Consider the following 21,193-nt stretch of genomic DNA (forward strand, 5'->3'; position numbering starts at 1 on the left):
TTGCATTAGCAGAACCTGAGTGATGTACTGCTTTCCCAGTGGGTTTCTATTCCAGGCTGTCTGTGGAATAGCCATAATTGAGAGTTGCACAGCCATGAGGAGGAGAGGCCCCTGTTGACAGAGGAGGAAAGATTGAGATGTGATGTGACGACCATCATTTTTCTGTGCAGGATATCTGTGGCACCTGGGACAAGATCCAGTTAAAATTGCTGTGGTGGAAGCAAAGGCTAAGTGTTAGAAAGAGTTTATCACAGTCCTTCACGCCTCTCTCAACAGAGGCTGGCTGAAGAGATGAATGAGTACTAAGAATGAGATAGAGAATCATCTTTGGGGCATGGTTTATGGAGAATTGATCCTGCCCTGATACTCAGAAGATCACTCTAGGTCCCTTTCCTTTTTTCCATGGTTGAAATCAAAACAACACATTTTTAATTTGCTGCTTGCTTTTAGGGAGTTTCTAAATGAAGCAGTTTTTCAGACCACTTGCCAAAGGAGGTGGACTTCATTTCTCTTTCATTTAAGTTGCTAGAAATTGAACTGAATTTGTTGCTCAGATCCCTAGAGATCACCTCTTGAGTTTGTGTGGCTTACAGCTACCACTTGTTTCTTCGGCATTATTCAGACTCTCAGAACCTTCAGTTCTTCCTAAGATAGATTCCCCCAGGCTGTTAGGATCTCACGAGGTGTAGGAATCCCTTCTGACTTCATTGAGTTCCATGATTCTCCATTTAATTCCAAGTTGCAGGATAAGCTTTTAAGTTGCAGTAGCTCTTTTCAAAGGAACTCCTTTGGCAGTAGAGGAGGTGTTTGCTTTGGTCCCAAGTATGCCTGGCTAACTTCCTCTACATTGCCATGTAAGAAGTGTCTCTTGGTTAAAATGTTAAAGGATGCTTGGGATGTCAGAATATGTGCTTGAGACATTTCTTTTTTCCCCCATGGCAAACTTGCACCAAAAGAAATTTAAAATTGCTGCCTTTGAAAATGGCAGCTAGAAACAATCTAGTGAGGTAAATACTAATCAGAAATTTCCCTTCCTGAAGTTCCCCATGAGTCATGGATGCAATTATTTACAGCCTGGCTAGCAGTGAATCTTGATGCATAATGAAAATTGAAGCCCATAAATTCTGTAGGTGAATCAATACCTCAATTGAAGTTCACAGTTGAAGTTATAATCAATACAATCATATGAGCCAGTAGTGTGTCTGCATAGAAGGAAAACAGTAGCAGGCTCTAACAGAAAAAAAATCTGGGAGGCTTTGGAGCAGCACAGAAGAGGTTCTCAGGTTGGAATGGTAAAATGCCAACCGTGAAACCCTTTAAATGCATTAGCTCATCATTGGTATAAGGGCTGGCTGTGCTGTGCGAGGCAGACTCTCACTAAATGAATGTCTGATTGCTTTAATGACACATCAGTTCCTCTCATAAAGAGCAGAGCTCTCCCCTCTTCCATGGCAGCATTTCTTTTGGAAGATGATGGCAGTTCCTAGCCTTTGATCCTGGATTGCAGCCAGAGCAACACCCAAGTGACTCAGGATTTTCCCTCAGGGCAGTCCATAGACCCACAAGTCCTTCCCCCAGCCCTGGCTAAAATGAAATTGAATGTGATGTTCACTAGTTCACATTGCACACTGGAGCGTAGCGAAGTCTGTCCTGGCAATACTCCTCGAGCTGTTGCTACCGCACAGTGAAGGTGAGGGCACTGCTGAGTGCTCTCAGCCATACAGAGTGGGAGGAGGAGCTGGGGCTGAGTCCTCTGCAGGTGGCCCCGTGATTGCACTGCTCTATTTCCTCTCACTGTGGGAGTGGTCTGCAAAAAGCAGTGATCTAGAGTCACAGAGAATGTACTTTTCTTTCTATCAGATCTTCGTAGCTTATCCTCAAAAGTCTTTTATATTTTCTTCTTCAAAAGCAGAGAAAGAAAATTAGAGAGGAGCCTTCCTGTAAAGCAGCTCCCAATTCTGTTAGGTTTATATTTTTTTACAGTTTTGGGGAGAGCTTTGTCACTATTTTTCTTCTTTCCCCTCATTCCCTGCAAGGGGAAAAAATTACTGAAAAAGCCTAAACTCTCTTGAATAGTCCATAATATATGATTTATGATGGAGCTGTAAACCTGATCTTTAAAGGTTCCTCTCTTGTTTTATTTTCCACAGGTCTTTGCCCTCACCATGTCAAAGAGTGTTAATGATGTGTTCCCTCTCCATTGCATTCCCCACCTGCCATCCTGCTAGGATCTAACTACAGAATGAACATAGCAGCTGTGTTCAATGCCCTGCTCGTGTCCGTCCTCGCTGCCGTGCTGTGGAAGTACATCAAACTGTGCGATCATGCTGCCATGGTGGAGGAGGAGCTGGTCCTCATGCGCCAGTCTCAGGAGCTTTCTGAGGCTCAGATTGACTACCATGCAGCTCTGCAGGCCCTGGTGGAGAATGGTACCAGGATGGTGTGCACTGGCAGGATGCACACCGACCGCATCTGCCGCTTCGAGTCCCTCTGCTACTCCACCGAGGCTGAGGAGTTTGTCTACTTTCACAGCAACTCCTCCGTCATGCTGCCCAACCTGGGCTCCCGGAGGTTCCAGCCAGCTCTGCTCGACCTCTCCTCTGTGGAAGATCACAACACCCAGTACTTCAACTTTGTGGAGCTGCCAGCTGCTGCACTGAAGTTTATGCCAAAGCCGGTCTTCGTGCCTGATGTGGCGCTGATCGCCAACAGGTTCAACCCAGACAACCTGATGCACGTCTTTCACGACGACCTCCTCCCCATCTATTACACCATGCAGCAGTTCTCCGACTTAGATCTGGAGGCACGACTCTTCTTCATGGAAGGGTGGAGTGAAGGTGTTCACTTTGACCTCTACAAGTTACTGAGTAACAAGCAGCCGCTCCTCAGGGAGGAGCTTAAAACCCTGGGCAGGCTCCTGTGCTTTACCAAATCCTATGTGGGACTATCCAAAATCACCACCTGGTACCAGTACGGATTTGTCCAGCCACAAGGGCCAAAGGCTAACATCTTGGTTTCTGGTAACGAGATCAGGCAGTTCACCAAATTCATGATGCAGAAACTGAACATCAGCTTGGAGGAAAGCTCCAGTGAGGAGTACATCGTAGTGTTCAGTCGGACAATCAACAGACTTATCCTAAATGAGGCAGAACTAATCCTGGCTCTTGCTCAGGAGTTTCAGATGAAAACCATTTCCGTCTCTCTGGAGGAGCATTCATTTTCTGACATCGTCCGGTTGATCAGCAATGCGTCCATGCTGGTCAGCATGCACGGGGCCCAATTAGTCATGTCCCTCTTCCTGCCAAGAGGGGCTACCGTGGTGGAGCTCTTCCCATATGCTATCAACCCTGAACACTACACCCCCTACAAAACCCTGGCAACCCTTCCTGGCATGGACCTGCACTACATTGCCTGGCAGAACACTGCCAGGGAAGACACCGTGACCTACCCGGACAGACCCTGGGATCAGGGCGGGATTGCTCACCTGGACAAAGCTGAGCAGGAGCGCATCATTAAGAGCACGGAGGTGCCGCGGCACCTCTGCTGCCGCAACCCCGAGTGGCTGTTCCGTGCCTACCAGGACACAAAGGTGAACATCCCATCTCTCATACACGTCATTAGGCAGACTGTGAAGTCCAAGCCCGGACCCAAGAAGCAGAAGTGGTCTGGTAGCCTCTATCCTGGCAAAGTGAGGGATGCCAAGTGCCAGGCCTCTGTCCAGGGCACGAGTGAAGCTAAACTAGCTGTGTCCTGGCAGATCCCCTGGAATCTGAGGTATCTCAAGGTCAGAGAAGTAAAATACGAAGTGTGGATACAAGAGCAAGGGGAAAATACTTACATGCCTTATATATTGTCCCATCAGAATCACACCTTCTCAGAAAACATTAAGCCCTTCACGATATACCTGGTGTGGATACGCTGCATCTTCAACAAAAATCTTCTGGGACCTTTTGCGGATGTGCTCTTGTGTAGTACATAACCCGCTGCACTACCTGTACAGCTCTAACCTGCTCTCCACTCCATCTGTGGTTTAAAACTTCTCATCTTGTAGCTTGTAGAGGGCTGAAGAGGACTAGACTGTACCAGTGCCTAAGTGTCCATGTTATTGCACTCCACATGTATTCTTTCAATGGTATTTATTTCCCGTGAGTGTTTGAGGAAAAAAAAAAAAAGAGAAACCTCTGTGTTCTTCAGAGTAACTTCCAGAGGTTAAATTACATGCTGAATACATGTAATTGAAAACAGAATGGAAGCGAATTGTGTGTACCTTGGTCGTGATTTAAATTTGTTCCTATTGTGTGGTGACTATTTAAGCACAGCGTTAAAGCGCAGTTAATTCCATGGCTAAGTGGGCAATTCTCATCTGCTTTTTCACTGTGAGTTTTATTTTTCCGTAACTCTTGACTGTAACTTTGAGTTCAAGATTTTGTACGAGAGCCTTCATTAAAGTGCTGTAAACCTCCTCAACACTTTTTTACCTTTTATTATTTGTCAAAAGCATTACTGTGATAGATTTATCCATTGCTGTGATAAAATGTGTATCTGTAGCTTCCTCTGTTTATATTTGACTGAAGAGAATGACTACAGACTACAGCTTCGTGTTTAAAATGAGATTTTAATGCCCGCCTATTACAAAAGGTTGTAGGAACAGGTAAGAGGTAGAAGGGACAGAGTAAATGAAATAATTTACTGTGTTTTAGGAGTTTTTATTTTGTGAGTTACATACAGGTGTGTGAGAAAGGAGTGGATGGGGAAGAGATTGCATTAACAGCAATCTGCTCAAGAAAATCCTTTTTTGTGTGTGTTTAATCAGAATAATCGATAATAGCTACTAATAAGTACATGCTTTGCCATGGAATAGGCAGGTGGTAGCAAAGGGAAGCTTTCTGTGCACTGGTGTTCCTGGATGTTGGTGAAGAGTCAGGCAGGAGACAGGTAGGTGTGCCAGGGAATTGGGCTGGCCAGAGCACGTGGCAGGGATCAGGCTGATGACACTCACACCTCTGTTACTCCAGTGGGGGGGGAATAGTTTAGTTTAGACTTAAATTCATTTTCCCTGAGATCAGAATCTGGCTTCATTGCCAGGGTAACACACTGACTACTTTGGAGCTGATCCTGCTCAGATCTGCTTTACCTGGAGACCCTAAATGGCACTGTCTTTGAAAAATGGCTCTGAGTCACAAGTGCAGTTCTTTAGGAGGGGAAAAGGAAAGGGGCAGGAGTGTGAGATGTTTCCCTGATAGATATCAGCATCCTCTATAGTTTATAACCAGCGTTGAAGCAAAAGGGAAAGTGTTTTCCTTTCCCCTCCCAGTCCACACCTTCCTCCCAAGGTCTGGATGGACATTAGAAGAATAGGATAAGTGTCTTGCTTTCTGGGTTGATAGATGAGCATCTCAAGGCAGGATTATAAATATGGGTTCTAAGGAGAGGGGGAGTACAAATGGCTGTATTAATTTGGACAAGAAACAGAAGGATTGAAAAATGAGCAAAACACAGCACAACATTGGACCTTTGGGCAAGTGCTGCTTCTGTAAATTCATTTTCATTATGTCTTGCTTTGTTTTCAAACATGTTTATGATTTAAAGGAGGGGAAGAAACAGAACATGAGTCCCAAAGTCTGCATTTGCTTTGCATTTGTAACCTTGCCAACTAATGGTTTTTGCCTTGATATTTTGAAGGGGCACAGGAATATTCCCATTGTTGTTTTCTTGGGACAAAATGGGCTGCTTGCTGAAGTGAGTATTTGAGCTGCGCCCCAAAGTCTCCATGTGGCTGCACATCCCACGCCATATAATGCCAGAGCTGAGGTGAGAAAAATGTCCTAAAAGATGGCAGTGAAATCAAGTTGTTCAGGGAAGCCTCCAGGACCTGTGGCTCCCCAGGAACTTGCTGGCCATGAGCCCCCACTCACAAAAGGGTTTGGCAGCAGTCCTGCATCCTCACATACATTCTAGCTGTGGCAAGTGGCCATCCTGCTGGCTCTTGCAAAGGTGGTATTGTTGGTATCCTATTTGGTAGTGAATGAGTCTGCAGACATCTGAAATTTAGTCTGCATTCATTTTCTATCAGCTCTCAAAAAATAATTTTCTTGGAGTGTGTGTTCTCCTAACCATTGTTCATCTTCAGCAGGATATTGATCTGCTTGTTGCCTTCCTGCCTGCTTTTCTCTGTGCCTTTTGTAGTAATCCTATGCCTGTAATTTGTAGATCATCCCATTTCACTTAAAATTAGTTCCATATGATTGCAGATTTTATAACATTTGCAGATTGGTTACAGCACACTAACTATTTTTTTCTTGTATCCTAATGACTAATCAACAAAATTGGCTACAGAGCAATGAAGTATCATATATGTGGGTTTCTGTGCTCTTTACTCTGCCATGAAACAATCTCTCGTGTTCAGAGAGACTCATTTTTTCCAGAAGATAATCAAATGTGCTTTCCAAAAATGTGCATTCAGGTTCTGTCTTCCTCATCAGTGCTATGAGTACTTTATGAGGTGGGAAAAAAAAAAAAAAAAAAAAAAAGGGCTTTTTCCTTTTTTTCCTTTTCAGATTCTCAAATAGCTGAAGTTGTGCTGGTGATGTTGCCATTTGCCTCCAACACCTGCTCAGTGTAAAAGTGTCTGTGCTGGCACCTCACTGCTATACCTGAATTTCCCCTCTGCCAGAGCACACAGCAGTGAGAGCCCCTGGTGCAGCCTGTGTCTGTCATAAATTGGGCACGCTAATGTTATGCTGATTTATGCTACCTCAAGAACTGCTCTGGAGTGCTGGCATCTTTCCATAGTAAATTTTCTTTCTTTTAATAACTTTGCCATCAGTGCTTTGCAGGTTCATTCCATTTCTTAGGCCCAGACCTCCCCTGTCCCATGGGCTCTTTGTTTCCCTTGCTCCTCTCTGTCAATGCCACTTCTTGGTGGATCAGGAATGTTTGCCTGGCATCATTTAAAGTTCTGTCTTTAGTGGATGCAGACTCTCTGTTAACAGGGCTGAGGCTGCATCTCTCTCATGTGCAGGAAGGCAGGACTGGAGCTGGATTAGTCAATTTTTTTCATTGGGTGAGCTTGTGGGGCTCCTTTTGACAAGTTGCTTTGTGCAAGAGACTTGGAACTTCTACTGCTGCATCATTTGTTTCCCTTCCCAAAGGAAATACATTATGCTCTCCAGTGCTGTCTGTCCACGCTCTCCTGGAAGAAGAGCTGGGATTAAATAGTAGATTAAAATTAAATTGTAGCTGGGATTAAATCCAGAACCCTTTGGGGGCAGTGCAGGATGCTGGTCTTGAACTCACTGCTCCTGGGCTTGTCCATGCTTGCAGAGATGGATCATCCAGGAGGATTTCCTTTGGATGCAGTTTCATATCTCCTTCTAAATAGCCCAAGTGTAAGCACCAGCCAGCGGCTGTGGGAGGGCTCTTACTGACATGTGTGAGGATGAAGAGGAGCTGAATGGAGGGCTTGGACCTGTGAGGTTGGAGCAGGAGCTGCAGGTTGGTGGTACTGCCTCCATGGGTGGTAGGGGCAGGCACTGATGGGCTGGTTGCAGCCCAGGTTGGTCACCTAGGATGGGTTTTACAGCTCCAGAAGGTGACTGGAGATAGTTAATCAAAATACTTGGGTCTGCACAGTTCAATTTGAGATGTTTCTGTCTCCTTCCTCTCCCCTCTCCTGATTCTTTTTTGACAGATCCTTTTCTTAAGGAAATGATAACTCTTAAGAGCAGTAATTTGGGACTTTGCAAAGTACCTTTTTTGGCTTTATCACCTCAGTCTCTAAGAGCTAAATACATTATTCAAGGTAAATGTGTGACAGGATTATTTGTTAAAGCTGTCTGTTAATTTTTAAAATTTTTATTCTTTCTTCCATTTCAAGCCACTTTTTTGCCTCCATCTCTTAGCGCTTTGCATGTCCTGCGCTCTGGGACCTGTGGATGTCTCTTGTCCCAAGACACCAACACCTCACAGGACCCAAATTAAGTGAAGACATTTAGTATATTACCCATCTCAACACCCTGTAGGTTGTTGGTGTGGATGGCTCTGAGGCAGAGGCACATTTGCTGCAGGTGGACTGGCAAGGGCCCTGACACAAGCCTTTAGCCTCCTCAGGGCAGGGGTTGGTCCAAGTCCACAGCAAGGAGGTTGTTGCTCTCTGGGACCCCTGGGTTGAAAGGAGCTCTAAAAGCACACCATCATTTAATTTTCATTGAACAAAACAGTGACTTCAGCATCTTTATTGCTGTATCTCTTCTGCTGAGCTGTATAAATAGCAGACTTATTTCTGTAATATTTTTGCTTCTGGTGTCTATGCTGGAGTAAGGTAGGATTGGTTTAGTGGATAAAAGAGCACTTAATTTTCCCCTGCTGGACTTGGGGTAGGCACACTCTTGGAATGGCTTTCAATGTGATGACTGACAGTCCATCTGTGCTGTGGGTGGTATGAGAAGCATCACCATCTGCACGTGTGTGAGGCACATCACCGTCCTTATGTAAGAGAAGTCACCTCCCCCAGCGTGTCCCTCTTGAGGGGCTTTCAGCCAAACCCTCTGCTGGCGTGGGGCTGGCTGCAACATAGAGAGCCATGTGAATTTACACTGATTGGGGGCCTAGCCCTGCTTGTCACCCTCTCAAGTTGGCCCTTCAGAACATGCTGATTACTAAATTAATTGTTGGCACGTCCAGACAGATGCATGGAATAGCCTCCTGTTTGCTCAAAATAACTTGGCAACGATTGCCACCTTTAAATGCTGCTTAGTCCTGCCATTTTCAAATGTGCTGCCTTTAAAATTTCATTGAGTTTGCCTTTGTTGGGTGTGCATTCAAACAGCTCGCTCCAATTGCCTGATTTCCCTTCTGGGTTAGCCGTGTCCCTGGATGCATAATGTAGCATCCACGACAGATCCACTCAGGGTAACATCTCTGTTCCCTGCCCTAGGGATTCCCTGCTCCTTTGTCTCTCCTTGCTTTAGTGTTATCCTGGCCTCTAGCAATAGCCAGCCAGCATGTGGGTGAGGTGGATGGAGGTGGAACAGTCTGCAGGCATTCCAAGCCCAGCAGCACTGCTGTTTTCCCGCTGTAGGTTTCCAGCAGTGTTATCCTGTGGATGTTCCTAGCAGTGTGATGTTTCTGTGATGTGTCAATTCCTCCTGCTTCTTCAGCCCGCCCAGCAAAGACCTGCCAGGGCCCTGTGGCTATCCACAAATAGGTACTGGGGCAGCAGCTGCTCTCTGGGCTCCCATGGATCTCCTGCTTTGGGGTGATTTCACCCCAACAGAGCTGGGTACTGGCCTTTTTCCACCTGCCAGCCCCAGGGCCAGGTCTCCTTGTGGGGGTGGCAAGGTGTGACAGACCTGGGTGAGGAGACACAGGCTCCGGCTGCTGCTCAAGCTGCCTAGGGGGGTAGAGGCACTGGTGGCCATCTGGCTGAGGTTTTCATGAAATGTGTCTGTTTTTTTGTGGGATTCTCACTCCAAGAAACATGGAGGAGAGGGAGGGGGCATGTGGGGGAGTATGCTGGAGTGAATTACTGGGAGATCTCCTCTATTTTTTAGGTGAGACACCAGCGGAGGACTGTAGATCAAAGCCTTTTGTTTTAGCATGGGACTCCAAGACTTGCTGTTTGTACAAGTCCTCATCCCAGTCCTGCTCCTCTGTCTCAAGGATTTATATAATTCTCCATTACTTTGTCCTTTTTATTTGCTCTTCTCTAGATTCTGTCTTCTGTTTTGCCATTAGAAAATGAAAAATTTGAGCTGGGCTTTATGCAGAGGGGAGCAGGGAGAGAGCTCCATGAGAAAGCCCCTGTGTGTCTCCAGCTGTGGCCAGGAAGCCTCTGGCAGCAGCGCTTCTGCAGGACAATGGAAGATGAGTGCTGCCCTCCATATTTCATAAGTATTGTATTTCATCTCTTTCCTTCTGACAGAGAAAGGTGCTTTCCTCCACACATTAATACTTGTCAGTTTCAGAGCCAGACAGCTGTGAAAAATCTCTTTCTTCTTCCTCCAAATTCCTTCCTTAGGATGGTGATGGTGCTTCAGAGGAGGAATTAGAAATGCTGTTTGCTTAGGGGAAGAATGGGATTTGATTGTCTGGGAGTGAGAGCTTCAGATGCTTTGGATTCTTGCTCTTTTCCCACTTCTCACTTGCTAAATTTTGGGCAGGGGGTGACTCTGTAGGACATCCTCTGGTTATTGCTGATGCCTGGAAGATGCTTGTCCTTGGAGAAGGTGGACAAAGAGACATTGCTGCTGCAGCTCCAAGGGGCCAAACACCACAGTTGCATGTCCCAGCTGCTTTTGTGAGAAACATTTTGTTTCTCTGACAACTTTTCCTTCCTCCACAAAAAACAAACAAACAAAAAAAACAACCAAAAACTCAACAAAAAAACCCCACAAAAAAAAAAAAAAAAAAAAACCACAACCATAAAACAACACCACCAAAAAATAAAACAAGCAAAAAAAAAAAAATCAAACTTCTATTAGGGAGAATTTTTGTGAAATATGTGAATTCCAGAGCTATCTTTCCACTCAAAACAGGTTTTGAAACAATTTTCAACAATTAATTAGGGTCTAGAGGGGGGGTCTGATTAAACAGTGGTTTGTTTATGCCATTTTCCTTTTCCTAAGCTAGAGGAAGGGCTGGGAAATTGGTGGGGCTGACCTGATAGTGCCTGTCTGCAGTGCAGAATTTGCAGTGGAAATCTCAGGGCAGCCTTTTCCTCCCAAAACTATCCTGCAAAGCTGGTAGGCAGGAAGAAAACTACCAAAGAGAAATTAGCTTCATTCTATACATTGCACATTTCCCTTCTAAGTGTCATCACCTTTCTGAGCAAGGTTTGAGTGTTCTCTTCAGGAAAAAAAAACAAACAACCCGTATTTCTTAGAGCCCAGGTTTGGGAAAACTCTGACCAGCAGGGCACACTGCCTACAGCAGTGGTGTAGGGAAGGGTGGCAGGTGTGTAACACCAGGCTGTGATGGACACAGCTTCTGATGTTGTTTTTCCCGAGGTAAGCACCACTGCTCTTACCCTGCTCCTGCTGAGTTAATCCTTATCCAGTTTGATGCATCCTCACCAGGATCTTGGATGAGGGTCACCTAGGTAAGCAGCACACACAAATAAGCTGCACAATTCCAGGGTTTTGGCTCTGCTTTCTCAGCTCTGTTTCAAAGCAGTAACATTTCAGGGGAAGCCAAGACCCACAAAATGACCCATGTGGAGCAGTAGTGCACCTTGGTTTGTGCTGCTCCAGACCACACAAGCCATTTACCTGGAAACCCTCTCTTCTTGGTGGATTTAAAGAGTGTCTTACAGCCAATCCCACATGATCTGTAGGAAGATCAGATCACCATTATCTCAGGTTTCTGTGGTTGACATGACTGCCAAGGTATTAGAAAGTTCTTTTTTCCCAGCTCTGCGACCAAAGAAGAAGTCAAGATTCATTGGTTGTGCTTTTCAAGGTTGTTCATTTTTTCTTATCTATTACATTCTTTCTCTGACCTGCTGAGATCTGTCCAGCAGGTCGGGTTGTGGCACAGTGACTGCTCTTGGGGTGGTGTTAACTTTTTATACTACAAACTACGTGTACTTTATTTACAATAATTTTCCAATACCTATCACCTATGTTAGGCAGTCTGTCTGTACTCTAAACCAATCAAAAGTGTCAGCATCCCAGCAGAAGATGGAGGATGAAAAGGAGGACAGAACATGCCCAGATTCTTTCATCCTGCTTCTTGAACCCCCATTCTAAAAACCCCAAATTCTAATTTTTCACCCTGTGACAAATTAACTATCATTCTACTCAAACTCTTGTGGCTTGTAAATCTTCACACAAAGTTGGTAATTGTTTTCATGGGTTAAAATTGAAGGCACAGGTGTTTTTGACTCCGTACCAAGGTCTCTGAGCCCCTTGCTAGAGAGTTGAATCACCCAGGGCAGCCAGAGAATGTCCTGGGTCCCGACACCATTAGGTGATCAACAGCTTCAGGAACAAGCAAACATGCCTGAACACAGCCAGGTGCAGTCAGTGCATCCAGCTGCAGCTGCATGGAGCTTTTCCCTTTTTTATCCCTCTTCTGGTCTGATAGCTTTTTTCATACCCTTTGCCTATTAAACAACCACACGGGTTGCAGCAGAATAAACAAAAATCAGGCCCTTGAATGTCATTGCTTCCCAGGAAAGGGACCAATGTGGAGCTCCATGCAGCCCATGTGCAGCCCTGCAGGCACAGCCACCTTTGCTGGGGCTCTGCCTTAGTGGGGGCTGCAGCCACCTGCACTGCCTGGGGAGCCTGCTTGCCTTTGCATGGATATACAGCAGCTGGGGAAGTCTGACTGTCACTGTAAAAGGGATCCATTTATTGTTTAACTCTGAAGCTGCCTGACTCACAGGGGAGCCTGTTCCTCTCCATGGAATCTGAACAGACTGGAAATCTATGTTTTTAGGCTGGAGCGTTTTGAAACGCTTTAAAAATGTAAACTATCCATAAATGCAAACTGATTGCAAACCTGCAGCTTGAAGCAGAGGCAACAAGAAGCAAAACCCCAGTGCAATTTATTTTAAAACATTTTGTCTGTTTCAATTTAAAGCATTTAAATAACCACACTGGTACCTCAACACCCACCTGCTGTGCACCTGCTGCTACCCCAGCCCAGCTCTCCAGCTGCCAAGAGCTCCAAATATTTCAGACCTCAATGTAGAGTGTTAATTTCAACATCCTGCCTACTGGAAGCCATGGTCCTACAGCACACCAAGTGATGAGGCTCTGGACTGCTTCACTGAGCTTGGTTTAGTTGCTTGAGACCAGGCATCACCAAGACCAAGTTGCCATTGTTCACTTGGAGGTGTGGCTCAGGGTAAATAATTCCCAGTTTAGCTAAGAAGGCAGCTCGAACTCTGCCAGAGTGGGATCCCACATGTGATGGCAGGGCTTCAAAAGAAAATGCTGCTGACAGTGGGCTCACTCTGTTTTCCCATTATCCAAGCTGCATCCGTGGTGACACCAGGGTGATGCTTCAGGGCTGAGGCTGGGAAAGAGCAAGGGTTGGCACATGGTGGTGGTTTTCATCTGGTGTCCCCTGCCAAGCCCACCAGGTCACCCTGTCCCTGAGCTGTGAGCCATTTTCTCCTCAGTTAACTCACTCTGACAGTTCCAGCTGGTCCCAAGCCATCCTAATTAATGCCACATCTTTCCCGTTTCTCTCCAGCTTTCAAACACGTGCCCAGGCTCCTGCCAGCTCTCATCAGCCACTCCCCTGGTGCCAGCAGAGTAGCAGCAAGCCAGAGAAAGGACCAACTGGTCTTGCACCAATGGTGCAAGGCCAGGCTTTGCCAGGTCTGGATGGGACTGGTGTGTCACCTCCCACCTCAGAAGTTTGCTCTTGGACTCTTTGCAAAAGTGGGATTAAAGCCTCTCTGCATTGGTGGCAGCTTTCCTGTCCTCTTCCACTGTTTCCGGGGCAAGTCAAAGGACCATGGAGAACCTGTGGGTGTACTGGCCTTGCTCTCCATCATTTATCAGAGCTGTTTCAAGCTCTCTACCCAGAGAGAGGACCTCTGCCATGCAAGAGGGTTGCCTCAGTGCAGCCACTTATGTTCCCCTTTATTCTCCAAATTTACTTTCTTTCCTCCCATCCTCAGAAACAGTACAATGAATAAAAAAAGACACCTTATTTGAGGGAACTGCAAAAAGAAATTTTGGAGTATAGCCTGTTTTGCTCTGTTTTGCTAAAATGGACATAAAAGTCTGTCCAAACTCATTCTACATCTGGAGCTGAGAACTGCTTGAGGACTTCTCTGCAGGCATTCAAAGACCTAATTTATGACTACCAGGTTTTAGGTGAAATATTTTGTTCTACCTGATAGCAAATGTGAAAGATTAAGCCCTTCAAACTCTGTCTCTTCCCAGGCACATTGAGGAAATGGACATATTCCTCTCCCAATTGGGGGGCTGACATTTCAACGTCGAGTTCAGGGCTTGGGTTTAAGGATTTCTTTGGCATCTGGCTGGGATTTTATTGGGGTTGAAAGACAGAGCTTGTGAGTGTTTTATTAACTGTTCCTTTACCTATGAAAGGAACGTCTATTGTTTATTAGTTTAAGAGAAGTACAAATGATACATTGACTTCTTGTTTCATAACTTCCCCCAGTGCACCACCAACACAATGGTGATCTCAGTGTAGGCTGCTCTCTGCAGCTGGAGAAGATTCCAAAACCATGGGGGAAAAAACCCATGTAAACCTCCATCCCCTTGGGCAGCGGAAGCCTGTGACAGAGATGTGGCAGAAGAGCTGTGGACACTAGTGGAGGGATCTTGCAGAGCGTCAAATAATTTTGACTAATAGCTGAATATGTTAAAAAAAAAAATCTGGATCTCCTCATGGATAATTCACAAGCACTGTTTTGCTGGAAACATCTTGCCTTGGACTTTTTGCCACATGTATCTTGTGTATGTTGCCACCTGGAAGTGTAATTGTGTGCATGTGTTTGGGGCCGACATCTCTATAAAATCCAAGGAAAATAAGCTGTGAAGAGCCAGAGAGCTTTCAAAATAGGAATGCTTTACAGAGGAAAAAAATACAGCACTGAAAAGACATGCAGCAGTTACTTCTTCTCTTGGGCTAGTTATGGTTTAAAGATTTATTTGTTATGGGAGTAGTGAAGTTGGACCCAAGCTATTAATTCAAATCAGAGGGAGAGTGTTCAGCTGAGAAATATTTTCCTACCTGCCAAACTTCCCCCAACATGTAGAAAATCTGTTTCCCTGCTCGTGCAGTTGGGTTTAGCTGTATTTGTGTCTCAAAGGACCTACGATTTTTTAATTTCTCAGTGGGATTTAATATTTAAATTCTCTTCCTTTGCAGAGGAAGAAAGAAAGGAGAAATCATGGTGCTTGTGAGAAGGACCACAAGTGCAGGATCTCTTGGAGGGATGTAGGACAAAGCCAGCCTTGGTGAGGACTCCCTGGACTCCAGGGGGGTGATGAACCACCAGTAATGTGATGGTTCCAACATCCTCTGGACAACACAGTCTCACCTGGAAATAGGTGTGACCCCCTTAGTCCCAGCATCCTCATGACTGAGACTGGGCTGAGCATCTGGGTCAGGAATAAGGATTTGGAGGGAAGATTAGGGAATAGGAAAAAAACAGGACTTCAATGGAAATATTTGTTTTGCCCAATGATTTTAATTTATTTGATTCACCTGGAAAAGCTACAGCAGGCTCATTAGAAACCAGCTCAAGAATTTGTTTAATCTGCAGTCTCCTTTGCTCTTCTGGAAAGGGGCTGTTCCACCTCCTCCCCACTCCAGCCTAGTTCCCCAAACACTACCTACACAACAGAGATGGGGGTGTTTTTTAATGTTTAAGTTAACTGTTTTTAAAATATTTATTCATTACATGTCTGTTGGTGCCTCATTAGGGTGTTGGCTGAATGAATTATTTAATCTTTAATGAAAAAAGATGGGGAATATTTTCTCTTCCTATCTAAATGCTGAATAAAATGAATCCCAGCACTGTGGGGGGGCTTATGCAGTGGAGCCTGGGCTCTCCCCATTAGCTGGGTACCACACAACCCCTTATTAGCCCATTTTCACAAATAAGCTTTGATGCCCTCAGTTCCAGAATTTGCTCATCACACACTTCATACCAGCCTCATGAGCCCTGCCCAAACCTTTAGAGAGCTCCAGCCAAAGTACCTCCATGGATTTCATACAGAATGACTCCCTGGGGTTTGTAAGGGGCAGGAAGGTGGGAGACAAGGGGGCATTTCCTTTACTGATTCCCCATTGAATGGTTTTCACACAAGCCATGCTGCCTTTGTGCCCTCACCCCATCCAGTTCATCAATGTGTGGCCCAGCTGCAATCTCCACTGCACTGCAGAGGTGGGGGAAAAAAGATTTTGTGCAAAATGAATGATGGCTGCCCCAACTCGTGTGAAGCAAGGAGGCAGGTTTGCTTCTGCACCATGTCAGAAGATGCTGACAGGAGGCACCTTTCTTCTCCTGCAGCCTTGCAAGAGCTTAAACTCTAATGGCATCACATTAAAAAAATTAATGGTAGCATCATTATAAACATTAGATTTGGGGTTTGATGGGCTGACAGGACTTGGCTTCATCCCAGGATATGACTGCTGGAACCACCCTCTTGTGATGTGGTGACACACAGCCTGGGAGGATGAACTTCTTCTGTGTAAAATGGCAGAGATGAGTGACCTGGGACAGCTGTGAGGAACCATCCTGCCTGGCAAATCCCCTTTTTGAGGGTGGAGGAGAAGGGGCAGAGATTTGTTTCAAAACGTCCAGCAGGTAATGCTGGGCTCCATCTGCTCTGCCCCTGTAAGTTCCTCAGGGTCAAAACTTGGCAATGCCAACTAATAAATAACCATGTTTTTAGAGGCTTTGCTAAGTTCTATTTTGTACAATAAGTCCACCGAGGCTGTGCACAAAAGAGCTGTATCTCCCCAAGGACAGGCTGTGATCAGCCTTGCCATTTGTGCTTTGAGAGTATTGCCTTTTTAATAAACCAACATGATTTTATGGTATTGTTTTCATATAAGGAAGAAGAAAACAAATTATTGATTCTTTACTCACAAAGAGGTTGCTTTGCTGCCTCCCTGTAATACCTGCAATGATTTTGCAATATATAATGAGTTGAAAAAAGGGACAAGGACAGTCCACCTGTGCTTGTGACCATCCTCAGCAGTGCACTTTTATTGTTGCAGGAACACACAGTTTGCCTTGCAGACCTGTGTAAGGGCTGTACAAGACCAGACAGAGTCAGAGCTTGTGCCATTTCCCTCCCTGGCTCTCTCCCTCACTGCCCACTGCAACCTAGTGCAGCAGCCCTTGGAACAAACAGGTTATCCACCAGGCAAGCCTGTAGCTGCTGGAATCAGGCACTGCTGGAGGAGACAGCAACTCCAACACCAGCACCTCTGCAATCTGTGGCTTCAGTTTTCATGGAGCAAAACTGGATCATGGATCTCTTGGTCCTGACTCAGGGGTGTGCTTCATTATGGGAGCCTCTCTGCCCACTCTGGATGCAGATATGCTGCAGAGTCAGCGTGCTGGGGATGGAGGTCAGCTGGGAGCTGAGAAACAGACCTGCACTTACCTGATCAATTCATGGCCTAAGCTATTTTCCACCCACAGCCAGGAAATCTGTGAGAGGGGAAGAAATTGGATTTCAGCCTCCCTGGTATGAAGCTGGAGCTCTAATCACTAACCTATCTCAGAAATGTAAATTTTGCAGAGTTACTCCTGCAGACCTGGTTTGCAGCACTCAGCTGGAGACAGAGCTCTCCCTGAGATGATTAAAGTCTGATTTACAAGGCACGGTGGACAGATGGCATCTGTTTTCTGCAGTCAGTGGTCCCTACAGAATAAAAGAGGCAAACTTCAAGGCCATAGCTCTGCAAAGACAGAGAAATTATTGTCCATATCCATGCAGGTGCCTGCACTGACACATCTGCTCCCACCAAGCCAGCAAGGTACCTGCTTACCCTCCTTCCCCTGCCTCTCAGCATCCAAATGTTCCCTGTTTCCAAGCCCTTCCCCTGCTCCACATCCCCTAAAGCTACTGTCAGGGCAAGCCAGGAGGTGGGCAAAAGCAGAGGACAGTGCCTGGCTGCTTTGTGGAGTGTGCAAGAGGCAGCTCCAGCAGGCAGGGGCAGGGAAGGGATAACGCTGCAGGAAAAGAAGGCAATGTCTACCTAAAGCAATCAAAATGCCCCAGGAAGATGAGATCTTTTAGAAGGGTGAGTGCAAAAGCATCACCAGGAGGGAGAGGCAGGGAAGGACTGAGCAGGCTGGAGCAGAACCCCAGGATATGAAGCCACATTGCCCACCCAGGGGCTATCACCATAGAAGCACGGCTGTGCCTTTTTGGAGCTTTTTTCCTCCACCTCTTGGACTGTGATCAGGCTTGAAAAGGCCATGCCCAGCTGAAGTAGAGATACTTCCCACACGTTGGTTGTTTCCTGTTTCTGGAGGAGGAGTAAAACTAAAGGCAAGGAAGAGGCTGCAGGTGATTTGATCCCCCCCGCACGGGCACTTAACCCTCCAGTTAAGCTCCTCAGCAAATTGCTTTGGCCTTTGGTGGAAGCCTCTGATCTCTCTGCCCTTTTAGTTTACAGCTTTGACTCAAATGGGCAGGATGAACTCTTCCTGAACACCTAATTATGGCTCTTTCCATGTGATGCAATGTTTCATGCTCAGGCAATAAAGTGTCTGACCTAACCTGTCCAGTCTGTGCATAGATGTTGTGCCACTTCTCCCCCACACTCCAAATCAAGTAAAACCATGCTGAATTGCCTTAAATGTAATATAATCACCAATTCCCTGCTTCCAGACTATTTACTGTTGGCAAGGAACAGGGCTGTCAGACCCTGGTGAACAGAACAAAAGCCATTAAAAAAGATTTGTCCCATTTGTGGCAAATCTCAGCCTCCTGGTATCTTGTTGGCACCTAGATGTGCTTTCTAGAAGCCCAAATCTGCAGCTCAGCTTATTAGATCCCTTTTTCTCCCCAAGATTTAACTCAGAGGAGCCAAGACCTTGTTTCAGGGAAGGTCAAGGCAATAAACCTCCAGTTGTTTATGTACATAAAGAGCCCTGGGATGTAACACACTTTGCTTACTCCAAGCTTTCCCAGATGCCCAGAATGGGAAATTAAAAACAAATACATGCAAAAATACAGCAACATTTACAGTGTAGCCTGAACCACTCTATCCACTCACCTCATCCTCAATAAAAACTGCATCCCTGCTTAGATACGGCCAAATATTAAATCCAAGGGAGCAAAATTCACTCAAAAAGCAGGACTGGAAGAGGTGGTACCACACCTGCTCAAGCTGAAAGCCTGGCCAGCAGCACCATGGAGTCAGCATCTCTAGTGATGCTGGGTGTGGCCCAAGGGAATGAAAACTGGCTCAGCTCAAAAGAGGAGGAAACGTGAGGCAGGTCCTTCAGTCAGGAGTGAAGCAAAAACCCAGGGAAATTCCCAAGGACCCCATGGTGATAGTGTGGGGGTAGAAAATTACTCCTTTTTGGAAGAGGTTGTTCCCATCTTTGACTTGCCTTGGTTACAAACCAGTGCATTTCAAAGACCCAGAGCCAGGCTGGATTTGTGCTATATGCCAGTTGGATACACACAGCTCTAGGAGATGCATCCTTTTAAAATCCACCCTAGGGAGAGCTGCAGGGCCCATTCAAAATGTCCTGAACTTTACAAGTTCTCTGGAACAGAGACAATCCTACCAAAGCAGCAGCTATCCAAAATAACTCTAGGGAAAATCTCCTGGACTTGACCACCATTTGAGATCTTCAGCCCAAAAATCCTGTGGCTGCTGTGCACCTGGGTCCACATTTGGGTGCACACTAGGGTGGGAAGAGCCCTGGGTGCTGGGGCATTTCGTTCTTCAAGCAGCCGCTCGCTCTGTCTTGCTCACAACATAACTCTGCTTCCCTAAATCTAGATTTTTGTAGGAAAGAGAGAAATGGGGGGAGTAAAGGTGGTGCTGCTGAAGAGATATAATGTCCAGCTGGGCAGATTAGGCTGCAAAGGAATTAGGGACTTAATGATGCTTTAGCAGCCTGAAATCTGCCAGTCCAGAGATGAAACTTGTAAGATGCTCTTGGCAAGCCCTGGGAAAAGACAGCCTGTTGAGCCAATGCCACATGCTGGAGACAGCACTTGGACACCAAGATTCATGGCACCAGTTAAACTCACAGTTTTTAGTCATCAATGCACCCAGAATCCCTCTTCTGAAGCTTGAAAACCTGTGCCCATGTCTTGCAGGGCAGAGACCTCGGGAACCCAAAGCACAGCCCCTCTGCCATCCCCAGGAATGTTTAGTTTCTACCAGGTTCCCTGTCTCCTTTCTTCCATTTGCCTTATCTGGCAGGTAATTATCCTTGCAGTGGTAATTGCTGCAGGAGCCATATGGGATCCATAAGTTGCTAATGCTGGGGGATTTTTTACAAATAATCATAAGACCTGTACATCATTGTTGCTGATATTAAAATGATTATCCCTGGTGTAAAAAGCAGCCAAAATTGCCAAAAATTAGCTGCAGAAATGGTTGTATCAGCACAGACATGAAGAAAAAGTTATCATTTCTGAAATCTTAAGAGGGTTTAATTGAGAGGAAATTGTATGAGTGAGTTACAGAATAAACCCAAACCTAAAGGGAGGGAAGGAGGAGGGAGGTGAAGTGTGGACACCACCCCACTGGGATTTGGGAAGCAGCTGCTGACAATGCAGCAGATCCGGGGGGGCTCAGCACTTCCCTGTGTGTGTACATGGTGCTTATCTAATAAGCCATTTCTTGAGCTCCAGTGATACTGCTACTTATATCATAAATTCAATGATCTTCACTTTACTGGCCATTAATCTGCTCCTTTTCCTGACAATTTTATACTCTTTTGATAAACTGTTAGTCTAACCGCATGGAAGAAACAATGTCAAGAGCTGTACCTTAGGCGTTCGCCCAGCTAATGAAGAAAATCCATCACAAGGAGAGTTTATCTATTGCTTTTCTGGGTGTAAATAAAACATCAGGCTAATTTACTTCCATTAATCTCAAAGACCATTGCTACAACAATAATCCTATGTCAGAGCAGACTTTTTTTCCCCTTTTTCGCATAAATATTTAAGTAAGTACTGAAAGAATAAATAAATTGCTTTCTAAAAGCTAGATTATTTTTATATACAGAGATTTAACAATGAATTTGGATTTACTTGCTAGCTCGTGCCTGTCAGGCAGAAGTCAGCCCACGCTTCCCCTGTGCAGCACGAGGATGCTTGGGTGGGTTTTGCAGAGCACCCTGTGGGGACTCTGAGTGTCACCTGTGACAACCCACCCTTAAGGGAAAGGAAACACAAGAGTGGGTCATCATCTCACCCCCAAGTCCACCCCACTGGTGTCACCCCTAGCCACGGGATGGGTTCAGTGAGTGCTGGGGCTGCTCTGTGAGGTCCACACAGGGCTGCAGAATAGACTACTTAGTGTCCTGTGTCCAGCTCAAGGAATGGCCCTTAAGTGCAGCAAATGGGCATTTAGTTTATGGAGGGTGAGGCCAGCAAAGCACTGGAGCAGGCTGCTGGAGGTGCCAGGGATCACCAGCTTTGGGGGCTAAGGTCAGGCTGAACAGGAGCAGTGACACTGTGTGTGTCTGCACGTGTGAGTGTGTGTC

The 21,193-nt window shown here is 45.8% G+C and overlaps 1 protein-coding gene across 8 annotated transcripts in view; it reads left to right on the forward strand.

The window, feature by feature from the left end:
- POMGNT2 (protein O-linked mannose N-acetylglucosaminyltransferase 2 (beta 1,4-)) overlaps positions 1–4,467 on the forward strand; it is a 31,236-nt gene extending 26,769 nt beyond the window's left edge. For all 8 annotated transcript variants that reach the window (XM_050971647.1, XM_050971653.1, XM_050971650.1 and 5 more), the window contains one exon: positions 2,151–4,467. In XM_050971647.1, coding sequence (XP_050827604.1) covers positions 2,243–3,979 — 1,737 coding nt within the window. In that variant the 5' untranslated portion in view covers positions 2,151–2,242 and the 3' untranslated portion in view covers positions 3,980–4,467. The remainder of the gene's footprint in view (positions 1–2,150) is intronic.
- Positions 4,468–21,193: the final 16,726 nt, after the last annotated feature.

Source organism: Serinus canaria, chromosome 2 (assembly GCF_022539315.1).
Source record: "Serinus canaria isolate serCan28SL12 chromosome 2, serCan2020, whole genome shotgun sequence".
NCBI lineage: Eukaryota > Metazoa > Chordata > Aves > Passeriformes > Fringillidae > Serinus > Serinus canaria.